Here is a 25985-nt window from a genome sequence, read left to right on the forward strand (position 1 = left end):
TATATATATATATATATATATATATATATATATCGGGCAGTGGTGGTGTATGCCTTTGATCCCAGCACTTGTGCAGAGCTCTTTGCACATATCAGCACACAGTCCCTCTCTGGCTTCCTGCCTGTGTGATAATTAGATACTGTGTTATGACCAATATTAACCCTTTCAACCCATACCCCAAAGCCCTCATATACCCTATTCCTGGAACAATAAAGTAGAATTGTCTCACTGCAGAGGTCTACAGAAGTCCTTCAGTCATACAGCCATCTGACACCTGCTCGATGCTTCTGCTCCCTTTGTCCTCAAGGACCCAACTCCAAGAAGAAAGAAGACCCATAAACCACTGATTAAAGTGTAGAACTAGAAACTAGAGAGATGATGCCTCAGCGGTTAAGAGCACTGACTATTCTTCCAGAAGACCTGGATTGCTACTCCCTACCCCCTCATGAAGGCTATAATCATGACTGTCTATAATTTGAGTTCTAGGGGATACCATGCCTTCTTCTGGCCTTCACAGGCATCAGGCATGCACACTATGCAGACATACATACAAGCAAACAACCATACAGAGAAAAAGTGTGTGTGTGTGTAATGTATGAGACTGGGGGAGTATGGGTCAGTCAGAAAAAGACTTTGCAAGCATGAGGATGTGAATTCTGTCTCTAACACTGACATAAAAAGGTGGCCATGGTGATGCTCTTTTATTTCCAATGTGGGGAAACTAGAGACAGGATTCATTGGGCTCATTGGCCATGTAGTCAGGTTTAATAGTTGACTCCAGGCCAATGAGAGACTTTGAAGGATTCATATTATTAAAAAGTCCAACTAACCAAAGCCATCTACAGATTTAATTCAACCTCATTCAAATACTAGCTACATTCTTCACACAACTAGAAAAACAATTCTACAATTTATATGGGAGCAAAAGAGATCCCTAATAGCCAAATTCATGTTGAACAAAAGAGCAAAGCTCAAGGCCTCACGATCCCTAACTTGAAGACACACACAGAACCATAGTATCAGAACAGCACTGTGCTGGTGTAAAGACAAACACACAGAACAATGGGACACACTGGAGTGCTCAGAAATAACCCTATGTATTTCCAGCTGGTTGATTCTTGACAAAGGTGCCAAAACCATACAAAAGACAGATTCTCCATCGAATGCCAGTAGGAAAATTGGATATTTACTGCATATCAACCACCATCTCAACCAGTACCCTGGCAAAGATGGCTTAGTAGGTAAAGATACTTGCTGCCAAGCCTCTGAGTTGAACTGGAGCCGACATGGTGGAAGAAGAGAAATTACTGCTAGGATTTGTCCCCTGACCTCTATATATGAGCCATAGATGTGTGCCTCTACACAAATAAATGTGGAAAAGAATAAACTCAAAATGAGTCAGTTGTTTATGTAACACCTAAAACAAAACAACAAAAAAAACATATGGGAAATAGTTAAAGATATTGTTGTAAATAATGATTTTTTTTGATAGGATTCCAAACGCATAGGAAGCAAAATTTTAAAAAATGGCAAGTGGAATTACATAAAACTAAACTTTTTGCATAGCAAAGAAGACAAAACTCAAGAGACAGTTTACAGGATGGGAAAGAATACTTGCTGGCTATTTATCTAACAGAGGTCTAATATCCAGAATCTATAAAGACCCCCCCCCCAAAAAAACTACTTTAAAAATAGAGTAAATAAGCTAGATAGACACTTCTGAAGAGAAAAATTAAATCTGTACAAATGAAAAGTATGTTCTATAGCTCCCCATCAGGAAAAATTTATTTCATTAGTATTCTCACGTATGGATAGCAGTCAACCTTTTTCTTTTAGGTCTATGTAGGGTTCATCTAGGCAGTTTTAAGGTGTTTGGGTTTTTTGGTTTTTGTTTTTACTTGTTATTTTATGAGTATTTTGCTTGCATGAATGTATTGCACCACCTTTGTGCCTGGTGCCCACAGAAGCCAGAAAAAGGTGTCAGATCCCCTGGAACTGGAGTTACTCAGGGTTATGTCGCCTTGTAGGGGCTGGGAATTGAAATCATGCCCTCTACAAATGCAACAACTGCTCTCAACAGCGCAGGTGCTGGTTCTTAAAGCATTCTGCCAAGCTCCACGCAGAGCCCAGAAACTCAACAGACTAGCACCAGAGGAAGCCATGGATGGAGAGAGAAGGGACTACTGAGCTGAGGAGAGAGCGGGAGGGCAGGACAAACTCGGTGGAGCAGACTCACTCTGGCAGGCTGGCAGCGATCTCCCCAAACTCGGGGGGAGAAGTTGGAGACAGCCAGGAGACCGCCCGGGGAGCCGCTGGGTGTCCGCCCACTGGGCGGCACGGAGCATGCGCAGTGGGGCGCCCCGCCCACGCGTCTCCTGGACACGGCTCTGGGGAGGCGGGTGCGGCCTCCTCGCCTCTCTTCAGGACACAGCGCTTTTGCAGGCTCTGCGGACCTCAGCGTGAGGTAACGGCCTTGGAACCTTCCCCAGGGGCTCGGCCCCCGCGCCTCCTGCCTCTCAGGGTCTCCCATCTAGCTGAGGCACCTCTGTTTTCCTCCCGGCCGGCCGCCGTCTCGCCCCGGTCCTCCCTGGCGTCGCAGGCGCCCCCTCCCCGCCGTGGCCCCTCACACCTCCATGGGGGACCTTCGGGCAGGACACTTCGGCCACAGCCACAAGGAAACTTCTGAGGAGACCCCAGCCGACAACATTGCAGCGAGGAATGGACGCCGGTTCCTAGCATCCTCCGTGGCAGCAACCTCAGGACCTCAATGATTTTCTTGAAATTGCACACTCCGATTTGTTTGAAATAAAGGTACCCTTTCCCCCTTTCCCCTAGACTGGGCTATTACTCCTGTCATATATTTTTGCTCGATGGAGCGAGTTTTTAGCAATTCTACCATTAGCGGTTCCTGTTGTGTGGTGCTTGATCTCTATCCAGTAGCATCAGTGTCTTGAGAGGCTTTGCGGTATGCGTCAGAAAATGGTGTTTCCTGCATCCCAGGAGGTGATTTTTAGAATTCTATGTGATGAGACGTTGTACGTGATTCTGTATCGCACCGTCCCGAAATCTTGAAGTGGTTTGCTGTCTTTTTTATCTTTAACGTTTTACTTGAAAAAATATAATTCTACATATTTCCAAACAAAAACTTTGCATAAATCCTTCTCTTTCATAAGTAAGGACTCATTAAACAAAATCATAGTATAATTAACCCCTCAAAACCAAAACTAACGATGTCTCCAGTATATCTATTAGAATAGTCACGAGTAGAATCTAATGATGAGTAACTGAATCGTGTTTTCTCCAGTTGCCTTTTATCAATTTTGTATTTACTTTTATAGTTGTAAAAATAATATAAATAAATGTATTTTATTCAGACTATTTTATTCACTTCTTTATGTTTTGCCGTACTTTATTTTTCTTTGCATGTGCAAATATATAGTATCTAGGAACTATTAACTACCTAGAAATAGCTTTTGGTTTGAGGATGGTTGCATGTATTTTCCATTCTTATATTCACTTGTCATATTCAGTACAATGCATATTTCTAGTAATGCTTTTTTACGTAAGTAGCCATCAGATTTAGGAAACAGCATTGAATAATATAGCATTTTATTTTAATTTTTTTTGTTTCCTGATGCAGGATAAAAACCCTGCATTTAGCTGCTTTGTGCAGTTAAATCCTCTTTCATTTGGAACACCTGAGCTTTTTGTTTCCTCACTGATACTGGTTAGCTAGTTTTATCACAAACTAGAATCATTTGGGAAGAACCTGAGTTGAACACCTTCCCCTCCTCGCCCCTGCATGTACCTCCTCCCCCCAGATTGGTATGTGGCCAAGCCTGTGGGGCATTTTCTTGATTGATGATCCGTATGAGACAGCTCACCCTTGGGCTGGTGGTCCTGGGGCTGTATAAGAAAGGCTGTGGAAGCTGCAAGCGGTGGGGAACAAGTCTGTAAGCCCTACTGTTGAACTGAGAACCTCACATGCCAAAACAGTGCTGAGCTCCGAACAGTATCGAAGCTCTTTTTACTTTTCATTTTGAGACAGGGTCGGGCTGGCCATAAATTTAGTCTTGGCACAGAAAAGCCTTGAATTTAGTCTTCCTGCCTCAGCCTCTGGAGTAGCTGTAACTTCATGTGTAGCAACAGGACTGGCTAGGCTTCTTCAGATGAGCTAGTTTGGACTTGCTTACAGCTGTGTGGGCTGATGGCAGTTTGCTTTATCTGGTTACTCCAGAGATTTCTTTTCTCACCTTTTGTGATTTAGCCTTGGATATTCATACCGTCACTTCCAGTGTACTTTCTTGGCCAAAGTAATCCCACAGTCTACCTTAACATCAAGGGAATAGAGCAGTAGCGAAGTCAGTGGAAGAGCAGGAGGCTAGGGAATTTGCCCTTCTTTACTAAAATATAGTCAGCTACACTGAGAAATGCAGATCATATGGAAACTTTATGTTTATGGCCACTATCTGAGAAGTAATGTGTTAAGCAAATACATTTTGCCTTCGTTTAGGACGTGGATGAAATACAGAATGCAATTTTTTACCTTAAAAAGAGAATTATTGGGGCTGGATAAGATGGCTCAGCAGTTAAGAGATCTGGCTGTTCTTCTAGAGGACCTGGATTCAATTTCCAGCACCCACATGGCAGCTTGCAACTGTAACTCCAAGGAGATCCAACAGCCTCACACAGACATACATGCAGGAAAGACACCAATTCACATAAAATAAAAATACCTAAATTATTTTTAAATAAATAAATCTTGAACTCTCAGATTAACATGTTCACTGTTACCATTTGAACTACAGATGTCTCCTACAGGCTCATTTGCTTGATTGATTACTTTGTCCCCAACTTGCGATGCTGTTTTGGGAGTTTCTGGAAACTTCACGAGTTTCGTCTGGTTAGAGGATGTAGGTCACTAGGGGTGCACCTTTGAAGGTTATACCTGGTCCACTATCCCTATCTCTCTGCTTTCTTTCTCCTGTGAGGTAAAGACTGTCCTCTTCCCTGTGCTCCTACAGCATGGTATTCTATGCGAACAACTAGCTGTGAGTTGAGCCTTCTGAAACGAAGCCACAGAAAATCTCTCCTCCCTTACTTAGGCGGTTTTCATCCGTTATTTTGTCAGTGTCCTTTGTAACTATTACAGGCTATTTATTCTTGCCGTTGTTATTCACAGGACCCTGTGACTGGTGTTGCTTGACTGGTTATTGGTCTCTCAACAAACATGGAAATGAGATTAGAAGTTTTGACATCAACAAGTATCAAACAGAGAAAACCCTGGCCCAGAGTATCCTGGTTGGGTCAAGTGAGTTTTCCTTTATTCATATACTACGGGATTTATATATGTTAAATATGTGCTTTTCCTTTTAAGATATAGGAATAGTCTGTGGCCTCAAAAAACAACAACTGTGTGTGTGTGTGTGTGTGTGTATGTATGTTAAAGTTATAATGTACAAGTTAGCATTTTTAGAAAACATGTATGGGTATGGTGGCTGAGTGTGTCAAAGTTATAATACGTAAGTTAGCATTTACAGAGAATTGAGTCATCTATCTAGATGAAAGCTTTTGTTTTCAGTTTTTTTCTTCATATGAAGTGTCTTCATATCAAGGGAGTATTGAATTTCTTATACTTGCACTACCAAAACAGTGGAGTGTTTTCCTAATATTGTGTCTTTCGTGAGTGTGCTATAAAGTAACCTTAGAGCTGGAATAGGAGAGGTGGGTCATAAGGCATTGCTAATCCAGGAATGCCATTCATAAAATATGATATAGTACTTACACCTCAGAGTGGGCCAACCTATATAATCCCCTTCTAATTATAATGATCATTGACATAAAGATTCAAATTTTCAGTGAGAAATTCTACCCTTAAATAACTTACCTGTAATGGAAGTTCTTTACTTAAAAAAAATTAATGTTCCGTGTATAAATGTTTCTCTTTCACGTATGTAAGGACACTACATGCATGGCTAGTCCCACAGGACAGAAGGGGGTACAGTTGTGAGCTGCACATGGGTGCTGGGAATCAAGGCCCCCCTGGAAGAGTAGCAAGTACTCTTAACCACTGAGCCATCCTCCAGCCCAGGCGTTTTTAACTTTTGTACTCATCAGAGTCGTCTGGACAAGTGAAATTTATTCAGCCATAAAAGCAGAATTTTGAAGGCTCATGTATGGAGCTAGAGATCATCCTGTTATAAACGAGAGAAGCCCAACACAGACAGACAAGCTCTCCATGTATTTTCTCAAAATGTGAAAAATCTGCATTTAAAAATAAATACATATGTGACATGAAAGTAAAAAGGGGACCCTGTGGAGGAAGGAGGGATCCAGGCAGGGGGAGGAAGGAAGAGGGGGTCCAGGGGGAGGAAGAAGGGTCCAGGCAGGGGAATGAAGGAAGGGTCCAGGCAGGGGGAGGAAGGAAGGGTCCAGGAGAAGGAAGAAGGGGTCTAGGGGGAGGAAGGAGAGTCCAGGGGGAGGAAGGAGAGTCCAGTGGGAGGAAGGAGGGTTCAGGGGGAGGAAGGAGGGTCCAGTGGGAGGAAGGAGAGTCCAGGGGGAAGAAGGAGAGTCCAGTGGGAGGAAGGAGGGGTCCAGTGGGAGGAAGGAGGGTCCAGGGGGAGGAAGGAGGGGTCCAGGGAAAGGTAGTTATGACAAAAGAAGGTGATGGAAAGGGAGAAAGATAAATATACTGTGCTTTTTCTCATGTTTCATCTAGACTTTATGTGCATACAAGACAAAAACGGCAGGGGAGTGAGTTCTTGGAGGTAGGAAAGGAACAAGGAAGGTTAATGGGCCGATATGAGCAACATATGTGATAAGTATGTTTACAAATATCGTAATGAAACGATTTTGAAGTAGTTTTTACACTAACTAAAATAATAATAAAAATAGATTGCTGAGCTCCATAGCATTTCCAGCTCAGTAAGTCTGGGCCGGGTAATTTGTGTTTTTCTGTTTGCTTGTTTCATTTTTTTTTAATATTTAGAATGCTTTACAACCTTGTTTATGTATTTTATGTATATGAATATTTTGTTGGCATGTATGCTTGCATACCAGAAGAGAGCATCAGATTCCATGAAAATTGCATGAGACTACAGTTATAGATGGCTGTGAACTACCGTGTGGGTACTGTGTATTGACAGGACCTCAGGAAGAACAGCCAGTGTTTTTTGTGACAGAGCTATCTCTCCAGTTCTGGTAATTTGTGTTTTTAACAGGTTCTGAGGTGTCATTGCTGCTGCTGGCTCCACAGACTTCATCAAACATACCCTACTTTTTCTAGACAAAAAAAGTGATCAGAGTCACGAGCTTATGGATTTCCATAGCCATGTGCATTTTAATCTAATCAAACAGTATAAACAGTTGTCCATACAAACGTTTACATAAGTAGGACATTAACTTGGCTAATGCCCCTAGAGAGTGTTCACCTTTAAAGAACTTTAAATGCAGCTGTTAGATCACCTTACCCTGCAATTTTAGCAAGAAGTATTTTATTTTATTTTATTTTATTTTATTTTATTTTATTTTATTTTATTTTATTTTATTTTATTTTATTTTATTTTATTTTCCGAGACAGGGTTTTTCTGTATAGCCCTGGCTATCCTGGAACTCACTCTGTAGAACAGACTGGCCTCAAACTCAGAAACCTGCCTGCCTCTGCCTCCCAAGTGCTGGCTGGGATTTAAGGCGTGCGCCACCACTGCCTGGCTCGAGATATTTTATTATTATTTACTTGTTTTATAGTCCTGGAGGCAGAATCATGACCTCATGCATGCTGGACAAGCACTCCTATCACTGAGCAACACCGCAACCCAAGACATTTTAAAACAGAATGGAAAATGTTTAGGTTTTAGGTTAATGTTTACTTTAGATCTGTGGTGTAAATTATTCTTGTTCTTAAATGGTATTTTGTTTTCCTTTCTAGAGTAACTTATGTAGACAAGATTGAAATCACTCTTGGGATCACCTAATAGCTTCACTTTTTTTTTCTCTTAGGAAAATGAAGCTGTTTTTCTTTTGGATGAGAAATCCATAAATGAGATTAATTTGCTGTCGGGAAGAACAAAGAAGAAGATTCCTAGTCTGCAACCTTTGTTGAAGGATGTTGTTTTCCTGGCAACATCCACTAACGGTTAAGTCACGCTGACATCTCAAAGGCTAGCTTACTGTGGTTTTAAAGAAAACAAAGTGAGTGGTGGTGCTAACGTTGACTTTGCTTTTGACCAGATGTGTGGCTGTCTGGGGTCCTCACCTCGGGAGAGCTGTTCCTGTGGAACAAAGATCAGGATTGGTTGAAAAAGATACAGGTGACCGACATGCCAAAGGAGGCTATCAGAGCTGCAGTAGGTAGGGGGTTTTTGACATTTTTGTCTGAGGGGGGAAAGTATAAATTTTTTTCATAATGCTATTTTGATAACTATATCTGTGTTTGTGCACGTATGCATGTCTGTTTCTGTCTGTACTGTATGTTCCAAAATTTGGCTGGTAGTGCTTTGCACCTAATTCAGTTTGAAGGAGAAAACCTGGCAAGTCTGTCATCGCTGTGATAACAGGTTCCTGCTGTCACATAATACTGCAGGTTTTATGGTACAGGTCTGTATTCCCAACAATTGAGAAGACTGAGGCAGGAGGGCCAGAAGGCTAAGTATTGTTTGTCCCTCAGATTGAGCTGAAGGTCAGCTTGAGTGCAGACCATGTCTTAAAATAAAAGGTGGAAAGAGCATTAGTAGTGGGTCTCAGTGTTAGAGCACTTGCCCAGCGTGCACAAGGCAAAGGTTCAGTTCCTAGTACGTTACCATTAATGCCAGGCATGGTGGTGCACACCTTTAATCCCAGCAGTGGGGAGGTAGAGGCAGGTGGATCTCTGTGAGTTTGAGGCCAGCCTGGTCTACATAGTAAGTTCTAGGACAACCAGGGCTACAAAGAGAGATTCTGTCTCAAGAAAACAAGCAAAAAGTAGTAAATGTAATTGTTGCTTGTACTTTTATTATTAATACTTTAGTTTTAACATCCTGAGTGTAAACAGCTTGAGGTAGCTAACCTTTCCAGGCAATGATTTGGAAGGCTGAAATAGGAGGATCACAGTGAGTCTGAGGCTAACCTGGCGCTATAGATTGAGACCCTATTTCATAAAAGCCAAAACAAAACAAAAACAAACAAAAAACAAAAACCAAAAAAACCCCCAAAAACAAACAAACAAAAACCCAAACCAACCAAACAATAAAACTCCTTGTGCTTTCTTGAAAAATTCAGATTTCAAAAATATAATTTTTCTGTTTTGTTTTGTGTTAATTAGCAAGCTCTTCAAGACTATACTTATATGTAGCTGAAAATGGGAAAAGAATTCTGCTTATTACATCTTCTGGCTGTATACTTCTGTGGGAATATTTGGAATTGAAGAATATCTTATCTTCTAAAAGTCTTTCTTTGGTGGGTCAGTGGTCCCAGATCGTCCCTGAAGAAGGAGTTTTATTGCCTTCCACTAAAGATAAAGAAGCTGTGGTGGATGCTGTTTTTGTGAAAAATGAGGTAAAATCCAAATGATCCACTGTGGATGCAGTAGGGCTCTCCCTCGGGCTTTAAGAACTGGTGCTGTCAGTGAGGCAGTTTAGTCAGGGGTAGAATCACATAACTACTTGTTACTAGTCAGAGCAGATGCAAGATAACTGTTTGGAAAGATGATTTTAAAAATGGTTTTAAATTACACTTCCCTTTCTCCTAGTTCCTTTTTTCCCCAAAAAAGTTATTTTATATATGTGAGTACACTGTCGCTGTCTTCAGACACACCAGAAGAGAGGATTGAATCCCATTAGAGATGGTTATGAGCCACCATGTGGTTGCTGGGAATTGAACTCAGGACCTCTGCAAGAGCAGTTAGTGTTCTTAACTGCTGAGTCATGTCTCCAGCCCTCTCCTAGTTCATAATACGACTTGTACTGAGCATGCTGGTGAACATGGTGGTACAGGCCTTCAGTCCCACACTCGGGAGGCAGATGTGCAAGGACTACCCCAAGTTTGAGCCATCCTGGGTCAAGTATTAAGCTCCAGGCCATCTTGGCTATATAGCTAGGCCTTGTCATAAACAAGCAAGTTAAAACAAAAGGTGTATATGTTTTGTAAGTTAATAAGTTAGGACTGGTGGTGTTAAATAAGTCATTACATTCTCAGAATATAGTAGATTCATTCTTTAAAATGCAAATTTTAAATAGTGTCACGTCATCTCTGTATGAAATTTCATCTATTACCTAATCCACTTTTGTTAGACATTGTAGTTTGAAGTCAGGCCTGATGGTACATGACTGTAATCTCAGCATCATGGAGACAGAAGCAAGATGATCAGTTCAGACCAGCCTAGGCTATCTGAGAATCTCTCTTTTAAAAAAGAAAAAGCAGGGGGTGGCGGGTACAGGCCTTTAATCCCAGCACTTGGTAGGTAGAAGCAGACAGATCTCTGAGTTCAAGGCCAGCGTGATCTACAAAGTGAGTTCCAGGACAGCCATGACTGTTACACAGAGAAACCCTGTTTTGAAAAACAAAACAAAAAAAATATTGCATTTTGAAATTTTATTATTCCCTCCTAGTAAGCTGATACTGTAATATAAATAATATAAACTATAATAGAAGAGAATAATTTTACAGCACCCTTCCCAGCAACAGCAAATGACAGTATATATTTTTAAACTAGTATTTTTACATATCTATAAAGTGGCATATAGTACTTCTATATATTTATATATTATAGTCGAATCTATATATCATGCCATCAAGCATTAAACACATTAATATGTTGGGAGGTTTAATCTTTGAGTCACTCTGATGATATTGTTATTATCTTATATTTTATATTATCAATCATAATACTGATAATATGGTCAGCAGTTACCCTACTGTGCTATTGAAAAACCAGTACAGATTCCTTTTCTTTGGTGTCTCTTATTGGACTTGACTGTAAACAACATGCTCAAGGCCCTGGGTTTTCTCCCCAGCCCCAAAAGAGCTCTTTCCTGGGCTTAGGCTGATTTCTCATTAGGGCCTTGCTTCTGGGAAAAGAAAAATAATGTAGGCTTAAGCTTACTGTTAAAAAATGAAAATAAAAGCTGGGTCCCGATATTTTGCACTTATAGGAAACATTTTCATATATCAATTTATTTTCAGATTAATTTTATACTAAATTACTAAATTTATCTACAGTTACTTGGCGACTGCTGCCTGTGTTCGTTTACGTTTTATTCTGGAGAATGCTTGAAGTTAACATTTCTGGCCATTCAGTGGTATGAGACTATATTTACATCTGTAAGGTGAGGTAAATATTTCCCTTTCTCTTATTTTCCACATTTAAACTAGCATTGTCATTTTTTGATCAGTATGTATTTAAGATTTTTAGATCTCCATTTTGGTTTTTCTGGCTTTGTAGATCTTTCTTTCCACCTTTCACTTTTAAACATTTAATCTAGACAGTTTCCCTTGTTTTTCTTTTCCTAGAAGGGAGAACATGTAAGAGATAGCATGGTTTGTGGTGGCACATTTGTCTTGATACTATAAAAATAATTACTTTGAAATGAATTGAAATTTAAAGGGGGCAGAAATATTTGGATTTACATTGTACCTTCGAAATGCTCAACTGTTTTGTTCTAGTCTGTGCTTTTGGACGAAGTCTCACTATGTAGCCCTGACTCTCCTGGGACTCTGCGTGAATCATGCTGGTCTTGGATGCAGAGATCTCTTGTTTGTATATCCCCGATGCTAGAGCCATCAGGCCTATCCAAGAGTTCTTTTTTTTAATTAAAAAAATTTTTAATAGTAAAATAGTTTGTATTCTAAGCTTCGTAAAACAGAGCTAAATATATTAAAAACTTGTAATTCTTATGTAATTTTTGGAAAAGGAATGCGCCTTTTATGTTTTCTTTGTTAACAGTACATTGTTAGTCACATAAAGTAAAACAGTTAAGTTTGTAAGTATGTGAGTAAATTTATACATCTATCTAATTATCTCTCAGAACAAATGTGGGAAATTGGCATAATCTAAGAAGGTATGTTTTCCCTACTTTTTTCTCAGTTTTTAAGCTAATGTACATTAGTTGCATAACAAATAAGTTTCTTTATCCATTTATCTTGCTCGTATTCATATCCCTAGCATCTTGCTCAGCCCTCTTCCCTGTTTTAATGATTCCAGTAGAATGTTTTCTGGCACATGAATGTTTAAACATTTAGTTGAAACAGGTATATTTAGGTTTGATTATGGAACATAACTCTATTTAGAAAGCTCCAACACCAAACTAGATTGACTGACAGCTACTGAACAATACATATATTTCCATGTCCTGAAGTGTAGGTCTACCCTTTTATTTTTTATTATGTACTGTGTATCAACTTCAGAATTATTGTATGAATTTGGCATGGTCTCATATGCCTGCAGCCTGTTACTTGGGAGGCTGAGGAAGAAGGCTCACTTGCTCCTAGGAACTCAGTGCCAGTCTGGATCATATATTGAGACCTCATCTCCAAAACAAAATACACACACATCAAAACTAAGTAAACAAAATTATTAAAGCTTGCTATCATTTATTTCATTACTTTGTTAGGTCATTCCCATTCCGTGTTCACTGGGCACAAGAGGAATGTCTTCTGTCCAATCTGACCCCTAAGTGTGCATCAGTAAAGTCACGAGGAGCTTTGATCTCTGCCTTCTCAAGAGATGGCCTTACCCTAGCAGTAACTCTTAATCAGAAAGACCCAACGGTCAGTAATAACCTCTGTCCTTACTACTACTTTATGTTTTAAAATTGATGTTTTGAGTTGATTGTGTAAGTTATATAAATTAGCTGCCATAATTTTCAAAAGTTATTCTGGAGAAATACAAAATTAAAAAGCTTACCTTGGCTGGATACATCTTTAATCCAGCACTGGGGAGGCAGGCAGAGCTCTAAATTCGAGACCGTCCTGATCTACAGAGTGAGTTCTAGGACAGCCAGGGCTACAAGGAGAAATCCTGTCTCAAAAACAACAACAACAACAACAACAAAACCTTAGCTTGGTGGCAAATGCCTATAATCCCAGAACTTTGCACACTGGGACAGGAGGATCTGAGTTGAAGGCCAGCCTGGGCTACATAGCAGAACCCTGTCTCAACACAGCAACACAGAATGAACAGTGAAAGGAGGATAGAAGAAACAGAGGGAAGGAGAGCGGAGAGCAGGTCTGCATTCATACTCACCCCAGCAGTTTGCAGGGCAAGGGTGGGAGGATTTCAAGTTTAAGGATACTCTGAGCAGAGAGCCATGGCGGGCTGTCAGTACGGTCTGACTTAGAAAGACTGTTTATAGCAGTGTATAATGGCCTTCTCAGCCTCCAGTATTGTCAGCAATGCACACAGCAGGATAACTTCATTGCTTGTCATGTTTCCCCCCATCTAGGCAACTCAGGTGTTATTTATAAACACAATGAATTTTGTTACTGTCTGTGGTGGCCTTAAAGGATGTAGTAATAAGAATCCCGTGGTCCCAGCTACACTTACCAGGTAAGAACACATGTACTTATTTCTAAGGAGGCCTTTTGTTTTCTTTCCAGTAGTGACTATGTCTGCCACTGTCAAAAGGGTTAGGAGCTGCTTTTTATTCTAGTGACACATGATGCTGCCAGAGAATTACAGAACAAGGGACAGCTTAGGAAAAGGCAGTGTGCTGGTGAGTGGATTTCTGTGAGGCTGAAGAGCAGATAGGCACAGTCTCAGAATTGGTCTGTCAGTCTTGGCCATGGGTGCCAGTGAGATTACAGTTCATTCTCATCAAAAGAGGAGTGCCTCAACTTTGGGGAGTATTTTCATTTTTGAATTGCTTACAAATCTAAGTAAATGTCTAATTGGAACGATATTGGAATAGAAGATATGTGTAAGCCTTTTTTTTTCTTCTACAAAATAAAATTCACAAAATTTATGTGAGAGTTACCTACTATCCAGTCCTTTCTAAAACTGTCATTTGCCCTTTCTAGGTCATATTGGGTTGGTGACATCAGCTGGACGCATGACAGTCTTTTTCTGGCTTGTGTATTAAAACGTGGCTCCCTGGTTTTATTGACGTGCCTAGGAGAATTGCTAACGCTAGTTACGTTTGGTTGCTCTATAGAATTTGGGCCAGCTGAATTTATTCCTCTTCATCCACTAATAACATATAGGTGAGAAATTTAAATTGTTTTGTTTACTAACTTATTTTCTTTGGTGATTAATTTTATTATATTTTTACAAAAACAATTTATCCCTCAATTTTTTTTCTTTCTATGAGTCTGTCATGTCAATATCTATTTCTTATCTGTTCCTAATTATTTATAGTTTTCTTCCTGTTTCTTTTTGTGGCTTAATCCTGGTGAAAGTTTGACATTGTGACTATGTAAGTATAAAGTTATTTAAATTCTTAATAGTACTAAAAACTTATCTTTACTATAAAAGACAATAAAACATGATGTTTATTATTTTAAAAATGTAGTGCTTAGATAACTTAGTAACTAAAAATTAACATATTTTCCCAAAGGACAAAATCTGTTACTAATACAATATAGAGTGATTTGGACTTTAATTGTGAAAGAAGGAAGCAAGTTGACTTTGTAGTTAGACAAATCATTTCAAATACTAGTTTTCTATTTCCTAGTTCAGTAAGTGATATATTTTTTTTTAATTCTCAGTTTCTTTTCTCATGAGATTGTCTTCTAGGACTGAGGGAATAAAGTAAGGATATACACTGTAACCCTAGTCCCAGAGGATCTAACACCCTTAACTGACCTTCCTGGTCACCATATGCACAAAGTTCACAGACATACACGCAGACAAAATACCCATATACATAAAATAAAAATATAAAGGCTTAACAAAAAAACCTTCACTCTAGGAATTAACAGTGTTCTCCTAACATTAATCTGTCACTAAAAATTAAGCATTGCTTTTTTGCTAAACAAATCAAGGATGTACCAGTGTCTGTTTCCTTTCTATACGCTTATAAATTTCAAAAGTCACCTCCAGTTTTTCTATCTAAAAAATAGCTCTTGGGGCTGGAGAGATGACTCACCATTTAAGAACTTTTCAGGCCCTTCTGGAAGACTAGAGTTTGGTCCCCAGCATCTATGTGGGGCAGTCAGTCCCCCTGAAACTCCAGCTGTCTGAGGCCTCCCCCTCCACTAGTACTGCACCCATCTCCTCACACAATTTTTAACATGAGCTCATTTTTAAAACAGCTCTCTCTATACATCTAACTATACGCAGTAAACCAAAACTTACTCAGCATTTATCTTATTGAGAACCACATATAAAATGTATAACCAAAAGGTTAAAAATAAAGAAAATACTTTACTGCAGGAAATGACAGTTTTCTACTAGCATTTATTTGTCACTAAAAGTTAGGCATTATGTCAGGCTGTGGTGGTGCATGCCTTTGATCCCAGCACTTGGGAGGCCAAGGCAGGTGGATCTCTGTGAGTTCAAGGCCAGCTTGGTCTTAAAAAAAAAAAAAAAAGTGCCTGGACAGCCAGGGTTTACATAAAGAAACACTGTCTCAAAGAAAACCAAATAAAATTAATTATAAGTACATAATAATGGGTACACTGTAGCTGTCTTTAGACACACCAGAAGAGGGCATTGGATCCCATTATAGATGGTTGTGAGCCACCATGTGGTTGCTGGGAATTGAACTCAGTGAGGACCTCTGGAAGAGCAGCCAGTGCTCTTGACCGCTGAGCCCCAGGCACTGTTTTTTATTGGTTCCATACATACTGATCTGTTGTTGGACATTTGGCTGATAAAAAGCAATCTTTACTAGAAATCTTGGGCATCCTGACTTGTCTTTGTGCAGTGCTAAAGATCAGACTCAGGACCTCATACGTGGTAGGCAGGTCTCTCATATCTGTATTTTAATAATTCTCTAGCCCAACAAATTGCAATGTATTAATCTGTTTCATATTTATAAAATGTTAAATATAATAAGCAGCTATATTACATAATCAGAGTCTGCTATATATCATTATAATAGATATGTATACTTATGTGACTCAAATTTATAAAATGTAACTCACGATTATATTCTCCAAATGTCCTTTTTTCTTTCTGTTTTTCTCCTTATTAACAATTGTACTGATTGTAACTTTTGTAATTCTGTTCCTGTGTTTATATATTTTAGAAGGAAAGTCAGTTACTTAACTCTTTAATAATAAAAGTAAGATTCCACAATTTTTTTTTGAAACAGGTTGCATATAATTTTAAAAAACATAATAAATGCCACAAATTTGAGGAAAAAAATCTGGAAACATATAAGGATATATGTTTTCACTACTGTATGTTCCTGGAAGACAAATACACGATTAATGCTTTCATGTCTGTCTCCTCTGCTTGCTCTCCTTCTGTGTGCTGACTTCGCCTTGTTTTGAATAATGTATATTACTTCCTTTAAGATCCTTTCTCTTGCTGATTCTTGACTTTTCATGTTTGTTTGCTAGACCACAGCAGCTTCCATTTCAAGATTCAAATAATTGTGTAGATTCGTCAGCCTCTGAGAGAGATCCTTTGAGACAGAGGTTTTCTGTAAAAGCACATTCGCGGCTACCCTACCTTATTATCTCTGATGGCTACATGGTCACAACCCTTCGGTTTCTTGATAACCCGTCTCCAACAGTGCTCATGAGGACCTTGCTTCTTGATTCAACCCAGAGGCTTGAGAAAGCCTACCAGAGGATGATGCTGTCTAAGGTACAGTGCCGTTGGGTGTCCTTTCCACGTTAAAACTGTTGATAGTAATAATAGCCTTTTTGGCACTCCAAGTTTTAATTGCTTTAGGTTTATAGATAAACATCTTTCTTGGAAGTAATTTGTCTATTTTTCTACAGCCCAAGGACAAAGGGCTGAATTTGCGATCTCTGGATTCCTTGAGGTCTAGCCTGTTAAAGCGTCAAGGAAAGGAAAGTTCAGTACAGTGCACTGTCCCCAGATTTTTGCAGGCAGAAGAAACAATGAAGTTAAATGAAACCTCAGATTTTCAGGTACTTATTAGTATATACTGACTTTATTCTAAGAAATTCATTAGTTTATTGTTTTTGTTCTTTGTTGTTAAAGGAAATAGAAATTTAAGAATAACACAGTGATTCTATGCATAAGGCTTGAAAGGTATTAAATATTTCTCCTCTTGTGTTTAGGATTTTGAAGGAGAAGAAACTAATGAAGTTGAACAATTTCTAAACAATTCATTTTCTTTTTGTAACCAAAGAAAAGATCATCTATTTAATATTGTCAAGGAAGGAAGACTGGAGTTTGCATCTATGTTTGATACAGTTCATGCAAAGGATGATTCCAAGGAGACAGACAGAACCACTGCAGAACTTCATTGTATCCAGAAAAAACTACTTGCAGCTTGGACTATAGGAATTTCAAAAAATGTAAAAGAAAAAAAGTTAATGTTAAATTACACAGTACTTTGCATCACTCATTTTTTCTATATTCTTCAGTTTATAAAATGTCCTTTGCCTACGTTTGGCCTGCTTTTAAATAAGAGGCTGAAGCATAACACATGGATACTTTGCATCTTTCAACTTTTTCATCAGTGTTTATCGATTCACTACTGGGATGTGAGATATAGACAAAATATGGGCCATTTGATAAAGCTCACCACAAATACTGTAAAGCTTTTATTGACTCAGCCACAAAAAAATGAATTATTCTCAGAAAAGCTTTTAGCTTGCCTTTCTTTACTCCGAACTGTGACTGACTTTTTAAATGGCGTATGCACTCTTCAGCCTGAGGCTGTTCCAGCAGCAGCTGGCGAAAGTAGACCAGCAGAGCTAGACTCGTTAATGGTACCTGTCTTTCAAGCTTCTAAGGAAAATTGGTCTTGGAACTCCTCTTTAAAGATTTATCCTCAAGTGACAAATCTTGTTCAGAAGCCAGGTCACAGGTAAGACTACTAATATTAGTAAAACACCATTAGATTTCTTAGACTGTAATAAGAAATGTATAATTTGGTACTTTTTAGTATACTTAATAGATTTTAAAACTGTTAGGACTTAGATTTTAAAACTGTTAGTACTAATCACAGAGTAATTTTTCACTCTAGAAGGAAACTTTGTAACCACCAAATTCCAGTATTAAAATATGTTAATTTAAAAACATTTAAGTACCATTTCAGAATAGTAGCACATCTTCCTGATATATCCATATGATTTTTAAACATTTTTTTTTTTAGTTTATGTCTGTGTATTTGTGTTTATTGAATCCTCTGGAGATGAAGTTGCAGGCAGTTGTAAGCTGCACACAGTGGGTGCTGAGATGCAAACTCAGGTCCTCTTAACCTCTGAGGCAAATGCTCTTAACCTCTGAGGCATCTTTCCAGGTTCTCTATATAAATTTTATTTGTCAGTCAAAAATTGTTTTGGGTTTTTCCCCAAATACTAAAAATCCACACATTTTCGGGGGTGGTCTTGGGCAGCCATAATGATCTTGAAAGTCTATAGTAAAAGTTAAGTACATAATGAAAAATGTACACAAGTGCATAAAAATTTTGTGAAGATCTTGTGGTCCTTATATGCATTTGCCACACATAGTATATATCTTTTATTTTTTTATTTTTTTGGTTTTTCGAGACAGGTTTTCTCTTATAGCCCAGGCTGTCCTGGAACTCACTCTGTAGACCAGGCTGGCCTGGAACTCAGAAATCTGCCTGCCTCTGCCTCCCAAGTGCTGGGATTAAAGGCATGCGCCACTACCGCCTGGCAGTATATATCTTTTGATTGTGGACTGTGATCATTAACTTGGTCACTGTTCTGTTGGATCTGTGAGGAAACCAAGCAAAACATTGCTGACAAAGGGAGCTAAACTTATTTATTTATTTATTTATTTTTTTGGTTTTCTGAGACAGGGTTTCTCTATGTAGCCCTGGCTGTCCTGGAGCTCACTCAGTAGACCAGGCTGGCCTCGAACTCAGAAATCCACCTGCTTCTGCCTCCCAAGTGCTGGGATTAAAGGCGTGCGCCACCACCACCCTGCTAAACTTATTCTTATCACTCATGAATTTTGGTTTTAATGATTATCTAATTTTTTTTTTGTATAGACTGATTGCTCTTTGGAGACTATTGTACAAAAAAACTTTGTGGTATCAAGCGCAATTAAGCCGAAGAACTCCTGATGGTGACAGAGAATTAACTGAAAATATAACACCTGAAGTATCGTTTGTCAAGACTCTGTTATGTTATGTCCAAACTAACCTGCAGATGGCTGGAGATAGCTTGAGTCAAGCCTTAGAACTTACACCTATCAGTGGTGAGTATCTGTAAATACTTTCTAAGTCCTTGGATATGTGAAGTGATGGCCTGTGCTTTGGGTTTTCAAAATGGGTTACACGTACTTGATTTTCAGAATAATTTCAGGCTGGGGATGTATCTACTGAATTTTTAAACAAAACTTTTAAACGTTATGTAATCAACTGTAACTAACTGTTGGATAAAATCATTTTTAGGTGAAGAGTGTTTTCTGCTAGCATCATATGAAAAGTCAGTTTGCCTGTGGAAGAAGGCTCTACAAGAAACCCAAGAGAAAGGTAAGGAGTGTTTCTAAAAAAGCAACTCTGGAGTGGGAAGGACATAAATTAACTTGCTGCAGAGCTTCTAAACGGAAAACTATACGTCAAATATCCTACCACCTTCCTGCAGACACTGAGAGAACTACGGAGCTAAGCCTCCTGGCCTTTAAGAGATTTGAGTGTTTGAGGTTAAACAGAGCATGGGAGTTAAATCTGATTTACATGGATTTTTTTATAATGACATAAGACTCTAGGTTCCAGAAACTGATGACATCTTTTATGATATTGAACTAAAGGTATGACCAAGATGAAAAAGTAGTCACTGCCTGGTGAGAGCACTATGCTTCACATTTGTTTTGTGGCTGCTGTAGCTCTGCATAGCTGAACTGAATGTCTGCTCTTCAGACTCCCCTTTCCATCTGCCAGTGTTTTCTCAGGGTTTGCTATAGCCCAGCACTGCACAAGGCACTAGAGATAACAGAATAAAAAGCTAACCTTTTGTTTCAGTTGGGGTCAGGAACACAAGAAGAGCACTTCCATACTCTAAGCCTGAAGGTACAGATCAGCTCCAGGGAATCCTGGAGAGGCTGATGTTTAAAGTTGAGTTAAAATGAGACAGTTCAGACAGTAGGATGGGTTAACAGAGGATGAGCATTCCTCATGAGTTTAGATCCTAAGTAAGGTAGGTAAACTGAGTCATACCATTAGCCCTACATCATAAAAGGTGCCACCAGTTTCATGAATCTAGAGAAATCAAAGACCTGAGAGATGCTAAGAATTTGGCAAGGTGCAGATTGTTAGCTCAAAATAGAATGTGTGGTCCATGTATGCAGCATTAGTGTTTGGTAGGTCAGGACTGCTGAGAGGGAGCAGTAGTGAAGAGGCCTGTATGACGTGACAAGAAAGAGTAGCATCCAGTGATTTTTTATTTTTAAAAACATGGTTTGTCTTGTAGCTCTGGCTGGCCTGGAAGTTACTGTGTAGACCAGGCTGCCCTTGCTTGCAGATCTCCCTACCCCTGCCTCCTGAGTGCTGGTATAATAAGCCAATTTTTAAAATGACAGTCATTCATGTGGAGGGGTGCACATTTGTTACAGAATTTCATGTGGAGGTCAGAGGATGCCTTGTAGGAGTCAGTTCTCTCCTTCTACCATGTGGGACCTGGGGTCAAACTCAGGTTGTCAGGCTTGTGGCATGGAGCTATCTTACTACTGGTCCACTTGTAGGGAAAAGACTGTCCAAGTAAGTATAGACAGCCCCTGATTTACAGTAGTTTATCTTTAAACTCTTAACTTAGTGATGACAGGAAAGTCATGTATATTCACTAGAAAGCTTCAGATTTGTTTTCCAATTTATCGTGAGCTAGATGTTCTGTGCAGTATGCATGGCTGAAGAGCAGCGGTGAGTCTTAGCGCCTAGTCAGCTGTACAATCACAAGGGTAGCAGCTAATACTCCATGGTGCGTTCTGATGATTGGTAGTCTAGGTATGTGATTGCATTTTTTAAATATTTATTCTTATGTGTATAAGTGATTTGCTTGCATATCTGTGCACCATATATGTGCCTGCAACCTGTGGACGTCAGAAAGAAGGTGGTAGATGCCCTGGAAGTAGAGTTACAGAGGGTCGTGTAGGTGATAGGAACCAATACCTAGTTCTTTGCAAGAACTGCAAGTGCTCTTTAGTGCAGATCTATCTTCCCAACTCACATAAATGCATTTTTGATTTATAATATTTTCTATTTATGATGTGTTTACAAATCAAGGAGCCCCTTTATAGGTCAGTTAAGAAGGTCACTTTGATACATTTATGGTTGGAGGGGTGTGGACTGTACAAAGCAAGACCTTTAATCAGATGAAGAGATGGAACCAAGTCAACATCTGTGCTAATGGAATGGAGTTCAAATTTAACAGACACACAGCAACTTTGATCAGTGGATATTGTGGTTGAGTAGATTTGGGAAAAAAAGTTTAATGTAGTTCTCGGTTTTAAGATCTGGTTAACTGGATAAAGGAGAGGGATTCAGTGAAGTAAAAAGTTTTAGATCTGTGTAATATTTGCACAGTGTCATGTCTTGGTTCACATGAGGGCTTATTGTAGTAACCCCAAATAAAATTAAATTCGTTCACTTTGAAACTTGAGGTAAAAATAAGTAGAAGACCTTCATGCTAAGATAGTGAGAATTTGAAACTTTTGGGTAACATTGATCATCTTAGGGCCTACTAAAAAGAAAACAAAATGATTTAGAATATAAAATGAAAAGACTTAATATTGCTGACTTGTTGTTGTTGTTGTTATTAATATTATTTTGAGATTGGGTCTCCCTTTGTAGCCTTGGCTAGTCTAGACTCTAAATGTAGACCATTTTGGCCTTGTTGAGAAATCTTATTGCATCTGCCTCTGATTACTACGATTAAAGGAATTAGCCACCATGCTTGATTGCTGCCCTGTTTTTTTTTTCCTTTTATAATATTTTCATTGATTATTTGAGAATTTCATATTATGCACCCAGGTCTGCCCTCCAACCCTTGTGACCTCCCTCCAAAAAGGAGGAGGAAAAAAAAGGTCAGTATGTGTTACTCATATACTCACTGGAGCATGGTCAAACTCCCAGTGGCCAGTTCCTTAAAGAATACTGAGTCAGAAATTCTTTATTGAAGTATAAAACAGATACAATAAAACTACGTGTCATAATTGTATAACTTGATGAATTTTCACAGACATCACACAGCTGCCTACATGGCAGTAGCTGAGAGCAGTCCCTTCCTTCCATGCTTGTAAGTTGAACTCTTCTGTTTCAGGAGGAAGAAGGACATGTTTTTTTCAGTTACGCTACTATCTGTCTCTCTTGTACTGCCACCTCTACTGCTATAATTTAAACGATGCTCAAGGATTATGTGATCACCTAGTAAGAGAGATACTCAACTGGTCCCAGCTACCTGTAAAAGAAAGTAACGATTGCTCAGGTATACTTTTTAAAATTCACTGTATGTTATTTGTTTGTTTATTTTGAAAAAGCTCTTGCTGTGTTTTTCTTTCACTTTCTTGGTACTCATATAACCAGCCCATGCTGGCCTCAGTCTCATGGCAATTCTCCTGCCTCACCCTCCTAGGTGCTGGGATTATAGGCATGTGCCATCCCACTGACTTAATAGCATTTTCTTTTCTTTATGGATGTAGAGAACAAATTGTTTACATGTAAAAATTGCCTTGTCTTTACAGTGACTAAGTTATTCTTTGTGGATTTTGGGCTGTCAACTTCTCAGTGGCTATAACATTACTGTTATTTGAGATTTATCTAAGAACTCACTAAAGACACTTCTCTCAAGGAGTCAAAATATGTTCACTGGCTTCCTAATTCCTTGCTTTTCTCAGTTCTTTGGTATTTAAGTCGTTTGTATGTTCTGGATCTTAAGCGCTTGTAGGATATTAGCTGCCAAAGTTATCTCGTGCTTTGTGGGCTTCTTCATCACTAGGTTGATTGTTTCCTTTGCTGTGCAGAAGCTTTTCAGTGTTACAAAATCCTGTCTGTCAGTTGTTGGCTTTAATTTGTGAGTGAATGGAATCCTATTAGAGAGTTCTTTCCAGCCCCTGTATCCTGTGGAGGACTGTCTGTTTTCTTCTTGTAGTGTCAGGTTTCACATTGAGGTCTTTGAGTGAGTGGAGCTCTGTTACGCAGGGTGAAAGATAGGGTTTGGTTTCATTTTTCTAAATATGGATGTCCAATTTTCTCAGCCCTATTTGTTTTAGTTTGCTTTCTGTTGTTACACTGGCCAATAATCCTAGCACTCAGGAGGCAGAGGCAGGTGAATCTCTATATTTTTTCAGGGCCAGCCTGGTCTACATAATGAGATCCAGGTAGCCAAGAGTCCTTGTCTCAGAACAACCAAGACAAAAGCAAATACACACGCAAATACACACACACACACACACATACGCACCCCAAACCTCAAAACACTGATCAAAAGAAACTCAGGGAAGAAAGGGCTTATTTCACTTTACAATGTACAGCCTGTTGTGAAAAGAAATGAGACCAGGATCTAAAGGTGTAGAAACTGAAGCAGAGAGCCAAGAGGAGTGAGTGCTGCTTACTGGCTTGCTCAGTGTCCTCTCTTAACCACCCAGGACTGAGGTGGCATTGTTTACAGTTGGCTTGGATCCTCCTAGAAAATGTCCACTGGCATGCCTACAGGCAGTCTAATGGGTGCATTTTTGTCAACTGAGGGTCCTCTTCCTAGATAACTCTAGCTTGTGTTAAGCTGACAAAAAAACTAACCAGGACACCATTTTCTGAAGTTGATGTCTGTCTTCAAGTTGTGTTTTTGGCATCTGTCAACTATTGGATGTTGTAATGACATATACTTAGGTTTGGGTCTGGTATCCCATTCTGTTGATCTGCTTGTCTGTGTGTAGTACACTGCTATTTTTATTACTGTACCTCTGTGACACTGCATGAAATCTGAGTTAGTGATCCCTCTAGAATGCTTTTTTTACTCAGAATTGCTTGGCTATCTGAAATCTTTTGTGCTTCTCTATGAGTTTTTTTATTTAGGTGAAAAATATGAATATTTTGATGAGGATTGTAATGAATCTGGTTGAATCTGTAAATTGATTTTGACAGAATTGTCATTTTTTACATTGTAAGTATCCATGAACATGGGAGATCTTTCAGTCTTCTAATGCTTTTCTCAGGTTAGGTTTATTCTTGGATATATTTATCTACTGAGATTATTATGAATGGGAGTGTTCCATGATTACTGTATTGTAATTGGTATACAAAAGGCTACTGTTCTTTGTAAATTGATTTTGTGTGTTTGTATATTCTGCCACTGTAGTGAGAATTTTTAATTCTGGAATTTTTTTTTTAAAAACACAGAAATATTGTAAAAATGTTACTGTTTGAATCCCAGGTGTAGGGTATGGGGGCTGCTTCTGATCGTCCACAGCAGCTGGGTTGTGCCTCCTGCTCCAGCAGAGGGATGATTTTGCCGGCTGCAGATAGTTTCTGCAATTGTGTAATGTTTGGAGTCTGGGGACTTTGGAGAGGATATATAAATGCTTGGGCCCTGAGAGACAGAGTGGGTTGTTGGTTGTTGTTGGTTGTTGCTGGTTGTTGCTGGTTGTTGTTGGTTGATGTTTGGTAAGTAGTGTGCAAAGGAAACAAGAAACTAGATATCCTGACAGTGAAGATCAAACTTGCCCCAAGGAACTTGACACCCCAATCAGTGTGAAGTAGTTTAATGATAACATTGCCCCTGTTCTGACCCCTGACTGTATTCAGGGAACTCTTTTTTTTTTCCCCCCTCTTTCTTTTTTTCTCTCGTCTAGTGTTTGGGGGGAGGGTTGAAAAGGTGGAAGAAAAGGGGTTGAGAAGAAGGGTGGAAGAATGAAGAACCTACAAAGTAGCCTACAATAGCTACAGCCACGTTACTGAGTATATTGTTTGTTTATAGAAGTTTCCTGGTGAGATTTTTGGTATTTCATATATATATATGTTCATATTATCTATGATATATAAAGTCATATATCATAGGGATAATTTATGTCTTTTCCTATCACTGCCCCTGTAATTTCCTTCTCCTGTCTTAATGCTCTAGCTGTAGCTTGGAGCAGTGTGTTGAAAGTAGCTGTGCTCACCTTATCCCACCAGTGTACCACAAGCAGTACACTGAAAGGAGTGGGATAGTGTACAGCGGTTCCAGCTGGCCTGAGCATGTGGGTCGGGGTCTGAGGGACTCTTCTGGTTGACTTGTACTCCATTGTATTACTGGATGGACCTGAGAATGGGGGTTATCTTAAATAATTTTACTTTTTATAGCTCGTTGAGACTCTCTTGGTCATTTGTTCTATTGCTTAGATTCTGAGAATGCAGTGGCTGGAAATGTACACCCCGAGGCGGCAGTCAGAGTTGTCCAGTGTATGGCACGTTTCATGGCTGCCTATTTCACCAATGAGCCACTCTTCATCCTGCCGCCTCACAGTGTGAATGTTCTTCCTCCACTTCATGTTAAAACAGGTAATACACTAAACAAAACTGTTCTACCTTGCTTTTTTCACATGCTTTTTAAGTCTGTAGCCTATGGAATTTACACGGTTTTGGGACTCAAGCTTGTCTCCTTTTCTGAACCTATAATTTGTTTTCATTTTTTCATTTGTTTGATGGTTTTTTGTTGTTGTTGTTGTTGTTGAGACAGGGTTTTTGCTTTAGCTTCTTGAATAGCTGAGATTATGGGTGTGATTATTACAGCTTATCTTCCTTCCTTTCATATTTTTCCCTTGTTTATTATATCCACCACCCATCACCCACCATCCACCCACCCACCCATCAATCCACCCATCACCCACCCATCACCCACCCATCACCCACCCATCAATCCACCCATCACCCACCCATCAATCCACCCATCACCCACCCATCAATCCACCCATCACCCACCCATCA

The 25985-nt window shown here is 39.3% G+C and overlaps 1 protein-coding gene across 1 annotated transcript in view; it reads left to right on the forward strand.

Moving 5' to 3' along the window:
- Positions 1-2765: 2765 nt before the first annotated feature.
- Cplane1 (ciliogenesis and planar polarity effector 1) overlaps positions 2766-25985 on the forward strand; it is a 79183-nt gene continuing 55963 nt past the window's right edge. Inside the window, exons 1-16 of the mRNA XM_028767630.1 lie at positions 2766-2811; positions 5183-5311; positions 7999-8134; positions 8230-8349; positions 9299-9531; positions 11194-11300; positions 12585-12741; positions 13416-13519; positions 13990-14172; positions 16477-16726; positions 16864-17016; positions 17170-17924; positions 19077-19285; positions 19482-19562; positions 22345-22509; positions 25401-25559. Coding sequence (XP_028623463.1) covers positions 5231-5311; positions 7999-8134; positions 8230-8349; positions 9299-9531; positions 11194-11300; positions 12585-12741; positions 13416-13519; positions 13990-14172; positions 16477-16726; positions 16864-17016; positions 17170-17924; positions 19077-19285; positions 19482-19562; positions 22345-22509; positions 25401-25559 — 2893 coding nt within the window. The 5' untranslated portion in view covers positions 2766-2811; positions 5183-5230. The remainder of the gene's footprint in view (positions 2812-5182; positions 5312-7998; positions 8135-8229; positions 8350-9298; positions 9532-11193; positions 11301-12584; positions 12742-13415; positions 13520-13989; positions 14173-16476; positions 16727-16863; positions 17017-17169; positions 17925-19076; positions 19286-19481; positions 19563-22344; positions 22510-25400; positions 25560-25985) is intronic.

This window comes from Grammomys surdaster, unplaced genomic scaffold (genome assembly GCF_004785775.1).
Source record: "Grammomys surdaster isolate TR1022 unplaced genomic scaffold, NIH_TR_1.0 174, whole genome shotgun sequence".
Lineage (NCBI taxonomy): Eukaryota > Metazoa > Chordata > Mammalia > Rodentia > Muridae > Grammomys > Grammomys surdaster.